The sequence below is a fragment of the Cherax quadricarinatus genome, chromosome 45, assembly GCF_038502225.1.
Source record: "Cherax quadricarinatus isolate ZL_2023a chromosome 45, ASM3850222v1, whole genome shotgun sequence".
Classification (NCBI taxonomy): Eukaryota; Metazoa; Arthropoda; class Malacostraca; order Decapoda; family Parastacidae; genus Cherax; species Cherax quadricarinatus.
This window is the reverse complement of record NC_091336.1, coordinates 11,713,867-11,726,620: the sequence shown is the minus strand read 5'-3', so window position 1 is coordinate 11,726,620 and position 12,754 is coordinate 11,713,867. Positions and strand designations below refer to the sequence as shown.

At 37.7% G+C, this 12,754-nt stretch overlaps 1 protein-coding gene across 1 annotated transcript in view; it reads right to left on the bottom strand.

Annotated features, from left to right (window-relative positions):
- Positions 1-2,901: 2,901 nt before the first annotated feature.
- Positions 2,902-12,754, bottom strand: part of lbk (leucine-rich repeats and immunoglobulin-like domains protein lambik) — a 329,555-nt gene continuing 319,702 nt past the window's right edge. The window contains exons 11-12 of the mRNA XM_070094246.1: positions 5,157-5,588; positions 2,902-4,061 (exon numbers count right to left, since the gene is read on the bottom strand). Of these exons, the coding sequence (XP_069950347.1) occupies positions 3,535-4,061; positions 5,157-5,588 (959 nt within the window). The 3' untranslated portion in view covers positions 2,902-3,534. The remainder of the gene's footprint in view (positions 4,062-5,156; positions 5,589-12,754) is intronic.

Below are 12,754 nucleotides of genomic sequence, written 5' to 3'. Positions count from 1 at the left end.
CAACTATATACATAACCTATTTATAGATGGTCATAGAGCTCTGCTTGTGATCGTTCCTGCCTCGAATAAGTAACATGGTTAATAATAAGCCTTAGAAATTAAAATAAGCCAAGACAGCAATCAGATTACAATTTCTGACTGGGATAATGGTAGCTCTATCATTCTGTTTAACTTTCAAAATGCTGAAAATGAGTCGGTGAAAATATTATTACCTTAAGGTATGCAATAAAATACATAATACAGGCACCATCCGACTTATGACCAAGCTTGGTTCCGACCAACTGGTCGTAAGTCAAAATGGACGCAAGTCGAACCTTTGAAAATTGCCAACATACTGGGTAGGGCATGATGTCAAACGTTTTCTATATAAACTACCTACATAATACTGTAATGTAATGTACAATCATCATTTCATTCTTTTTACCATAATTTACTTTTATTGTTATATTTTAATTATGTAATAAATTTATATGTACTGTATATAATGTATATATGGTAGTGAACTGTATTGCAAATTTTACATCGCATACAGTATCATATGTTAGTTATCTTTATATATTGTTGACACAGTGGAATGGGAGAATACCACTGGTAGTGTCATCCTGCCAGAATGTAGTATAACCTATACCCTAAGTAAAGAGAAAACTCTGGAACATGTGTAATATGCGTCTGGCTGGCTGAATGTGGCTCTCTCTCTCACAGGTACACGTAAGTAAAGTTATCATACATAGTATAAATTACCTAGGATAACCCAAAAAATCCAGACAAAGTGCTATACAGTGGATCTGTGCTCCAGTGCCCTAAATTAATAATAATAATTATTATTATTACAATAATACATGTGTACTAATATTAATAATATTATTATTAAAGTATAATATAATAATTGTGTTCACTCATTACTTGCCTTAAAATATCTGTAGTCTTAATGTAGAGTGAGAGGTGAGTAAATGAGAGAGAGAATGAGTGTGTAGAAGGTTTGCGAGTTATGTAAACAAACGTTGTTACCAGCCCGGACACGAATAGTTTTTGTTCACTGTCAAGCCGACCAGAAAAACATCTCATATTTGTTAATTTATACGTTTATATGTTATGTAGCATGTTTATTATATAATTTTGAAAAAAAATGATAGATGTATTAAGTAAAATGTCAATATTAACGTCTTATACACATTTAATGCGCCTTAGTGATTATTATTGTGTTATTATTAATATGGCATCTTCAATTACACTCTTAATGAGTGGCTCTGAGACAGACAAGCAGACAGATAGACAGGTTTGTATAACAGTGAAAACAAATAGAGTTCGAGAGTAAGAGCCTTTCTTGCTGCAAGATTCAGACTTCATCTTAGGGGCCATGGTGAAATTTACTGTCCAGTTAATACAGTATGATAATGCTGATAGGGCAGGGTTACTCAAACTAATGCTGCCTGCATTGCCGCCGTGAGTACCGTCAAATATTGTACAGCGGTGTGCATCAGCCAGCCCAGCTGCACGGTCGTAAGTCAGATGGTAGGTGTACTATATTAGTTATTTAACAAAAGCGGCTAGAATCTCGACTGTAAAAGCCTCTCTTTTAAGGGTTGCTAAAAATACTATGGCTCCCACACTACCAAAGTTAATACCCAAATTATGAACACTTAATTGTTTAAACTAGTATTTAAAAAAATACTGTATTAGGGCCCTGCACACTTTCAACACTTATTTTGAAATCCTTACCATGGAATAATTGCTATTGCCACAGATGTATAGATAGTAATATAATGTGTTACATAAATCATTTAAGGTTACATCATCTACCTATCGCATTAAAATTTTCTTCAATAATTTTAGCAACAAATTAAAGGTTGTGACATAATAACTGTAATGGGTGACTAGTTTCAAAATATGCTTACATAATTTTTTTTTTTTTTTTTTTTTTTTTTTTTTTTTTTTTTTTTTTTTTTTTTTTTTCACAAATTCCTGAAATATTTTAATGCTTAGCCAAGCATACTTCATTAACCTATTTCACAACACAGGCTTGCAGCATTTGAACTTCACAATAACTAGGAACAAACAATGCAGTGCTCTACACGGGGGTATGGGGTTGATTTTAAATACATTGTCCCTATGCTGTAGACACTAGCAATTCTGACATTTCCCTTCAATGACCATTGCATCTATTACTATGAAGCAACTGCACATTTTCTATGAAGCAGAAGAATTGTCCCTAGGTAAATAAAATGAATATAAAAATATTCTCAGTAGACAGGGAACACAGCTGAAGTCTTTCTACAATATATGAAAATAAAACCTAATTAGCTAATAATGCACCACAAAATTTTCCAACGTACAGCTAATCCTTCATATTATGGAGAATGCATTTAGCTGGCTTCCTCTACAAATTGTCTATAGTATATCTACAGTATGTGAATAGAAATGGTACGTGACTACAATTGTGCTCACAGAGCACAGTGTTGCATGGATAAACCTTTTACAGGCTAGAGAAAGAATGCAAAATAATTCTGGTCACATCACCCTGTTTCTCAATTATTACAGAAGCTGCACTATTTATATAGGTAACTCATCCTTGTAGCAAAAAATGTTAATGTTTAAATCTTAGAATTGGGCTTTGCTGTGGAGTAAAAAGAGCCTGAGCTACAGGATAACACTTGCCAAAATCATTCATAAACATTAACGCTGTATAGCCCTTGTGGCTTAGCGCTTCATTTTAATTAATAACATCAACTATGGTATTCATTGCCACTGTATATATTCTGCTTAAAATTTGATCAATAAAAAGCCATCACATTCTAGAATTGTGACAGTAGCCTCCATAGTATGATACACTGTACAAACTTTAAATTTTCCACATAGCAAGGTGTTATCTAGCAACCCACTTATCCTGCTTGTTTATCAAGTAAATTTTAGCACTTTTTGATTATTATAATAAGTAAATGTAAGACATGGTAATTTATCTAAAATGGTCTAAATTTTCTTATTGAAAATACTGTACATGGTGAAATAGATAATTTGAGATAGCTGCATTCTCCAGCAGAGACTGTTGATGCTTCCATCAATTCCCTCAACACAAGTGGGAAACTCTAGTTTGTACAACTTCCTATCTGTGCTGTGTGCATACAGCAGGTCATCTCTGGTGGATTATTTGCTAAGTCTAGATAACACCCTGGAACAGGGTAACCTGACCACAATCAGTAGGAGGCTAAGGAGCCAAGTATATTGGACAGTTAGTTCGAATACCAGTAAGACATTTACCAGTCAAGAATTTTGTACAGCTTAACACTGGCAGCACTGGAACAACTATGGCACCAGACAGGTACTTAACTGCTCCTGCCCACCATTTAATAACTTACTGAATATCAAACTAAAGTCATCTACATCTATTTAAATTTTCCAACATCTATTCTAAAGATTGTTAAGAAATTTTGCCCATTATATTTCTCATGTGGAATGCTGACTGTAATATTTTACAAATATGAAGAAAAGAATGTGGTGGTGGGAGATGCAACATTAATTACTTTGCACTAGTTACCATTATCTGCATGCAAAAGTTTGCTTTGGAGGAATGCTGTTATTAATTTTTTCATCTGGATTCTCTGTCCTTAAATCCAGTTTACTTCGTTCATCCCCAACACTGTACACTGAGGTTCTTAGGTTGTGTGTGTTACTTTCACTAGTATTTATCACCAAAGAGTCTCCTTCAATCACTTCTGGACTACAGCTGCATGCATCATCTTTCTGATTAGTCCCATGTTTATTTACAGCAATTGGAATGAGCTGTGGAATATGCTTTGCAGAAACTTCAGACGGAGATGCTACTAATGGTTGTATAGAACAAGAATTAGTCTGGCATAAATGCTGACCACGAGGCAGGGTTGCAGATGGTGTCACAGGTGAGGATACAGGAATCCGACGAGAATTTGAACCACGTCTCAGACTCGCGGTATAGAGGTTAGGGCTGTATCCTCCTGGAGACAGATGCTGTGGACTAAAGGTTGAGAGTCTTGGACGACCCATGATCTCTTCACATCCAATTATTTCACCTGGACCAGCACTTACACCTGAAAGAAATTTTAAATTTTTGGAGCAGTGTAGAAAGTATTGTACCACTAGTAAAAGATTCTAAAATACCCATCCCGTGTCTATCTTAGCACATTTTAAAGTCTGACCTAAATCTTATTCCCTCATGCTGGTGTGGGGTTCTTGATCCAATCAATTGGATTTATCCTCCCTTGGATCAAACTTAATTACCTTCTATTCCCCAGGTGCTGCATGACCTGTATGGGTTCAATACTTGCCCCTTAAATGTATAATACAGTAATGTTAGTGGTGAGGTAATTTTAAAGTATGTTCAACAACATACCAGAGTAAAGTGTGGGCCTATTCATGAGTTATTCATTTAGTTATATTGTTTGATATCTCATTCAGTCAGCCGAGGACTGAATGATCAATGATGAATTTGTAGTTCTCAAAAAAGGTATACCAAGAAAAAAGCTACTGATGGCTGCAGTCAATTTTCTCCCAGTCCATAAAGTTGAGCCTGGTAGGGAACCCTGAGAATACTGGTTTTGTACATATTTCTGGTACTGGAGGTTCTCTTAGAAATGATAGGTTTAACCTCATTATATAGTTTTCTGCAGCCAGTGCTGTCAAACAAATACAAGATGTGCCATTTCTTTGCAGACTTTCTTGCATTTACAGCATAATCTTCAGCACATGGTTTTTAAAACCATCTAGATTTTTGTAGAGGTAAATTTAATTAGCTATTGCTTTTCCCTCCCCTCAAGGAAGGTTCCTTGATGTTGGTGAGGGGCTCTTGATTTAGGGAATTGGATCTGTGCTCCAGTTCCCCAAATTAAGCCTGAATGTAAAGGCGCTGTATAATTAGCGCTTCCCCCTTGATTGTAATAATAATATTGCTTTTCCCAGTCTGCTCTCCTATCTATAAGTTCACCTTTAATGTAGATTAAATCTATCACTTAACTGAATTTTATTTTTTACACAAACTAATACCTTCTTTCGTCCTTATTATCACTATCATGTTTCTGCAATCCATGCTAGACAACATTGACTGACTCATATGGTGTCAAAAATTTCTGTGAATGTATGACACAGTCATAAAATAAACAATATGTTAAGCACACAGTTGTACTAACCTCTCAGGATTGAGGGCGTTCCAGTATCTGCGCAAATGATCATTGATCTGCGGAGACCTGGACGAGTGAGATCTAAAGGCAGCAAGTCTTCACTGGATCGTTGTGCAGAATCACCTGTTCCTGAATCTTTCTCACTGGAATGTTCTGATCCACTGTCCTGTCCTGCTATGGTATAAGTTTCAGGAGCAGTGGCTAAAAGTGGAGTGAAAGTGTGCACAAGGTCTGGTGGTAAATGATGGTGTGTAGGCAGGTGGGGTGGATATCGACCAAGTCCATCTTCCCTTGGGTACCCAGAGGGAGGGCCTAAAGCACTAGTTTGAGCTCGCTTTCTGGTCTGGTGTATGATAACCACCCAAACTAGGGAAGTTAATACTACACAACACACCACTGCTATGATTACAATACCAGTTGTTGTTGATGTATTTGTCATATCTGAAAACAGTAAGGCCATACAGTTATTCTTTTCATTAAAGAAAATGAATGAAATTGAAACATGGCTTAAACAACAATTCCTTTTTTAACATGCCATGGTAAATTTTTGCTCCAATAATTTATACACTATTTCATACAAGAGGAAAGTAATTATGTGGTCTTCAATTGGTCCATGCTTCTATATATGTACCTGGTGTTCCATAGCCCACCACTATTATAGTTGCAACTACCTATAACTGCACAACAGTGCTTACCCTTGAATATAATAAATCATGTGGCTCACGACAGATCTAAATCACTTAGGTAAAGGACAGTACATATGTATTTATTTTGTGTGGGTTTTGCTCATGGTGATGTTCACGTTTTTGGCAGTGATGCCAAACACATGATGACTTTATTATATTTTCACAAGCCTTTAGCCCTTGTGGTTTAGTGCTTCTTTTTTATTGTAATAATTCATAAACCTCTAATTTCAACCAATCAATCAATCAACTTTATTCTCTACAAGGATTACAATGCGGGGTTTACAGATTTTGGATATTGTGTGGTTTACATGTTTTAAAATACTAATTACAGAGGGGGCCACTAGGACACCTAGCATGGCTAGGCATTTCGGGCAGACTTAGATTAATTCTTAATTTTAAATTATTACAGATTATGGTATTAAGGCTAAGTGACTATATTATAGTTTGTGAGTTTAGCAATGTGAATGCTTTTGCTTTGGCACAATACATAGTGTCTATATTGGAGTATCATAGGCAAACTTATGACTAGTTAGGATACATTATTTTAAGATTAAGATTTGTATTTCTGGGTTTATAGTCAATGGGTGGGTGAGTGAGTGTAAGTGTGAACCACCAGGTGGTTTTCATGTAGTTAGTTGATGGGGTGTATCAGGGAGATAAGATGTTTTCTAACTGTAGTTTTGAAAGTGATGAATGTGTCTGCAGTTCTAGAGTTCTCAGGTAGGGTGTTCCAGATTTTAGGCCCTTTGACACGCATTGAATTTTTGTAAAGGTTTAGTCGGACACGGGGAATGTCATAGAGATGTTTGTGTCTGGTGTTATGCCTGTGGATCCTGTCACAACTATCAAGAAAGCATTTTAGGTCAAGGTTAATATTGGAATTTAAGGTCCTGTAGATAAAGATTGCACAGTAGTAAGTGTGGATGTTCTGAACAAGGAGTAAGTTTAGATCTATGAAGAGTGGGGGGGTGTGTTGCCAGGGATGGGATTTAGTGATTATTCTTACTGCGGCTTTTTGTTGGGTTGTTATTGGATTTAGGCGTGTTGCTGCAGTTGATCCCCAAGCACAAATAGCATAGGTGAGGTATGGATAAATGAGTCAATGGTATAGAATGAGAAGGGCAGTTTGCGGCACATAATATCGTATATTGGAGAGGATCCCCACCGTTTTGGATACTTTTTTTTTTTGTGTGTGTTAGATATGGGTGCTGAAATTTAGGTTCTTGTCGAGGTATAGACCTAGGAATTTGCCCTCATTATGTCTGGCAATCAGAGTGTTGTCGCTCTTAATGTTAAGTTGCGCAACACCTGCTCTGCTACCAAACATAATGTAGTAGGTTTTGTCAGTGTTAAGTGTAAGTTTATTGGCTGTCATCCAAGTCAATATTTTGAGCAGCTCCTCACTGACAATGGTGTTGAGGGTGGCAAGATTAGGGTGGGAGATGACGTAAGTCGTGTCATCAGTTAAGAGAATGGGTTTGAGGTGTTGGGATACGTTTGGAAGATCATTAATGTAAATGAGGAAGAGCAGGGGACCAAGGACACTTCCCTGCGGAACTCCAGTATCAAGTGGCTGTGTTGATGAGGCTATGTCCGTGAAATTACTTATTGAGGCCTCGTCATGGAGTCTAAATGAAACTTTGTTGTATTTGAGTGGTGGCTTACTAATGTTTGTTAAGAGGAAGGTTGGGTAGTGGTCTGTAGTGCTGTCTGTGATTATTCCTGATTTAAGGGGGGCTAGTATATTGGTCCATATGTGTTCTATTATGGTTGCACTTGTCTCAGTGAGCCTGGTTGGTTTAGTTATTGTCGGTATGAGAAGTGTGTTGTTCATATTGTTGATGAAATCATTTACAGGCTGATCGTCTGGTAGGCCAAGGTTGATATTGAAGTCTCCAGCTAAGAGAAGGTGGTGCTTGTTCATTAGTCTGTTTGTTATTAGTGCCTTTAGATTCTCACTGAAATTTGGGATGTTTGTGTGGGGTATCCAGTAAATGGCACCGATTGTTATAGGCATCTTAAGGTTTTTTTCAGTAAAATTAGCAAAAATGCATTCCCCATATTCATCACTAAAGCAAGTTGTGCTAATACAAGATAGTTGGTTAGAGTAATAGATTGCAATACCACCACCAACTTGGTATGGTCTGCATTTGTGGATTGCTGTGTATCCTGGTAGTGGGTAGATATCTATTGTGTCCTGTTTAAGCAAGACTGGCAAATACAGTGGTCCCTCAATATTCGTAAGGCTCAATAGTCGTAATTTTCGAAAATCATAACGTTATTTTCGTCAAAACATTGGCTCGTGAATCGTCATTTGACTCGCAAATAGTTGTTCATCTGGGATGTGTACACACAGCCCCGAGCCACCTCACACTCCATTCCCAGCCAGTGTGCCATTGTTTATCAGTGAGCGAGGATGATCCCATGAGTTCATGCCATATATTTCATAATACAGTGGACCCTCGACCAACAATGGCATCGTATAACGTTAAATTCGATTAGCGATACATTTTAACGCTAACATTTTGCCTCACCTAACACTAAAAAAACTCGACTAACGATATTCGGTCTTGGGTACCAATTAATATCGTTAGTTGAGGGTCCACTGTATTCCATTCGTTTTAGTGCTTGCAACTGCTAAATAAGTCATCACGACTCCAAAGAAAGCTTCTAGTGCCAGCCCTTTGGTAAAGAATGTGAGAAACGCATATAATTTAAGAAAAAGTTTGTAGAAAAATACGAAGGTGGTGGTGGTAGAGTGGAAGCAGTTGTGATAGTGGTAGAGGGTGGTAGAAGGTGCTAGCAGTTGATAGTGGTAGACAGTGGTAGCGATGGTGGTAGAGGGTGCCTTCTTTAGTGATTCAGCAATTCTACCAACTCCTCCAATGTAAATAACAAAAAGGCACAATACCGTGACTGGAACGATACACAAATATCCCGCACATAAAAGAGAGAAGCTTACGACGACGTTTCGGTCCGACTTGGACCATTGACAAAGTCACACTGTGTGACTTTGTCAATGGTCCAAGTCGGACCGAAACGTCATCGTAAGCTTCTCTCTTTTATGTGCGGGTTATTTGTGTATCCTCCAATGTTGTTGGAGTTATGCAGGCTACAGAAAACACCGCCACCTCAGCTGCTGCTTCACCACCATTATGGACGGCTTACTCACAGTGGCCCTTACACACCCAACAACACAACACCTCTCGTGACATACATAATGACTTATTTTATTCATTCTAGAGTATATTCCATGTTTCTATGTTATTAATATTGTTTATGTCATATTAGTTGAATTGTGATAGATAAATAAGCTGTAGAGTTGATATTAGTGTCATATTCTCCAACAATAAACTCGCCTCCCCTCCCTCTGCCATACACCAACAAAAGGTAAGTGTGATGTTTGAGTCCTCAGGTCAAGAAGGGAAACTGGTCAGTGGCTGGACAGCACGGAACAAAGTTGACGATCAAGAAGACAAATGGAGAGGTAGAAACGATGAAGAAGAAAGAGACTGCTGTGGAAACATCTAATGCATTCTCTGTGCTACCCGACGAATGTGAGTCGACTACTGGGAATGTCACGACGAACGACACCAAGGAAAGTAAGAATATTGTTGTTGTTGGGGATAGCCAAGTTAGGTACATGGATAGGGCGTTGTGCTTGAAGGACAGGAGTAGGAGACAGAGGGTTTGCTTTCCTAGGGCTGGGATGGAGGATATTGTTAGCCGTCTGGATGACATCATGAGAGGTAATGGGAGTAATCCTATTATCTGTCTCAGTGCTGGAGGCAATGATGTTGGCAAACGTAGGAGTGAGAACCTGATTAGCAGGTATAGGTCAGCAATAGAAATAATTAGGAGGAAGGGTGGGAACCCTGTCATATGTGGTATTTTGCCAAGGAGAGGAGTTGGAAATGAATGGTTGTCCAGGGCAATTGGTGTCAATTGCTGGCTGGACAAATACTGTAAGGAAAATGCAGTAACATTCATTGACAACTGGGACCTCTTCTATGGCAGAAATGACATGTATGCCAGGGATGGGGTTCACTTATCTTGGTCTGGGGTGGGGGCACTGGCAACTGCAGTGGAGGGAGCTGTTAGGACTTTAAACTAGGAATAGTTAGTGGTATGGGTTTTGGCAGGAAAACAGTTAAGTCCCAATGTAGAAATATTATGAGTTCTTGGGAAACTATTAATAACCAGAACGAGGTAGATATTGAAAAGCCAGTGACACTAGGTGATAAGGACAGTAATAGGTTTAGTAGAAAAACAGAAATGAGCAGGAAGGGTAAAGAGAAAGGAGAGTCTTTCAATGTATATTATGCTAATAGCCATAGTGCTATGAATAAGATGGACGAATTGAGATTAGCTGCTAGTGCAGGTAACATTGATGTATTTGCCATAACTGAGACGTGGTTTAATTCAAAAAGTCGGGACATGCCTGTGGAATGTCACATTCAGGGTTTTAAATTGTTCCAATTAGATAGAAGTATCGGGAAGGGGGGTGGGGTGGCATTGTATGTCCGAGATCACTTGAACTGTTGCATAAAAACGGGTATTAAGTCTGAAGTAACACACACAGAGTCTGTTTGGATAGAATTTTCAGAGGGGCATGAAAAATTGATTTTAGGTGTGATATACCATCCCCCAAACTTAGATAGGGACCAAGGGAGACTACTATGGGAGGAAATTGTTAAGGTCACAAGGCACGATAATGTAATAATTCTAGGAGACTTTACCTTTAGTCATATTGATTGGAATTTCTTGACTGGGAATTTAGAATCATACTTCTTAGAAGTAGTTCAGGATTGTTTTTTGAAGCAGTTTGTGATAGAACCTACAAGGGGAAATAACCTGCTTGACTTAGTTCTGGCAAACAATGAAACCCTTGTTAATAATTTAGAAATTTCAGAGGAACTCGGTGCTAGCGACCACAAATCAATTACATTTAGCAGTGAATGAAAGTATGATAGAAGGGATAACTCAGTAACAGTCCCAGATTTTCGCTTAGCAGATTACGAGGGGTTTAGAGAACACTTATCTGTTGACTGGAGTAATGAAGAGAGCTATCAATATGACAGTTTTCTGAACACTATACATGCTGCTCAAAGAACGTTTATCCCGTATAAAGAAATTAGATCAAATAGAAATGACCCAAAATGGATGAATAATAGGCTGAAATATCTACTAGGGCATAAGAAGGGAATTTATAGCCGTATCAAAAGAGGTGAGGGTCATCTTATGAATCAGTATATTGACATTAAGAGGGACATTAAAAAGGGATAAGAAAAGCTAAAAGGGACTATGAAATTAAAGTTGCTAGAGATTCGAAAACTAACCCAAAAAGTTTTTTCCAGGTCTATAGAACAAAAGTTAGAGATAAGATAGGCCCCCTTAAAAATAACTATGGGCATCTTACTGACAGAGAGAATGAAATGTGCTCGATTTTAAATAATTATTTTCTCTCGGTTTTTACACAGGAAGACACTAACAATATTCCAGTAATTAATTTTTATAGTGGGCCTGAAGAAGATAAATGTAACATCACAGTCACTCGTGAAATGGTTGTGAAGCAGATAGACAGACTGAAGCAAAATAAGTCGCCGGGTCCTGATGAGCTTTTTTCAAGGGTTCTTAAGGAATGCAAAATGGAACTCTGTGAACCATTAACTAATATTTTTAATTTATCTCTTCAAACGGGTGTAGTGTCTGATATGTGGAAGATGGCTAATGTAATTCCTATTTTTAACCCTTTGACTGTTTCAGGCCCCTCTCTGAAACTGTCATTCTATGTCGCTCAATTTTTGAAAAAAAAAAATTATTTTTTCTTATGAAATGATAGAGAATCTTTTCCCGATGGTAATGACACCAAAAGTTCGAAATTTGGTCGAAAACTCGTGGAATTATGCTCCCGCGAAGTTAGCGGTCTCGGCGACATATGCGTATCGGCGATTTCGCCGACTTTGAGCCCAATTTTCAGCCAATTCCATTGTTCCAGTTGACCAAACTCATAGCTATTTCTTTAGAACTCCATTTTATCTATCAGCTGAGTACAAGAAACCTCCCATTTACTAATTTGGACTACCCAATATGGTGGTCAGAAATTGGCAATTTCGCCAATTTCACGCAAAATAAAAAAGATGCCAATTTCAAAATAGGGTCCAGAATAAACAAGGTAGACATTCGTGGCACTAAAATAACATATGCTCTGTTCATTACTCACATCTCTAGGCCCCTCTTATATTATTATTGCTTTCTATTTTGATTTTTTATTCATACAAAAAAATACAAAAATTACTGTTATGCAGACGACTGCATTATTGTAAAAATGGTATAAATAATATCAGTGCACTAGTGAAAGAATATTAGACTCCCCAGTTGACGTGTATTGGACGTGTGGTGTGATTTATGTACTCTTGAACATTGGTAAAAATCGAACATTTCCGCTACTTTGAGCTCAGTTTCAAGGTCGTTTTCATCGTAAAAGTAATGAAAATCATCTCTATTTCTATAATACGTTTTCCATTTTATCACCTAAGACCATGAAAACGCGAATACAACGATAAATACTATACGAAAATACACCTCAAAGTCGGCGTTTTATTCCAAAAAAACGATCAGTTTTTTTTTTCTCATTACGCAATGTGTGCTGCAGGATTTTTTTTATGTGGTGCACACTGACCACACAGACCCATTCTCTCACATGTGGGCCTACCAGCTTTCTCACTCTTGATTTGAAGCCGCTAGAATTATTGAGTATATATACGTCAGAAACACTGGCTCGTAAGACGTATTTATATGTCGAAAACAGTCAAAGGGTTAAAGCAGGGGACAAGTCATTACCATCAAATTACTGCCCAATAAGCTTGACCTCAATTGTAGGCAAATTACTAGTTAATTATAGCTGAGATTATAAGAAGC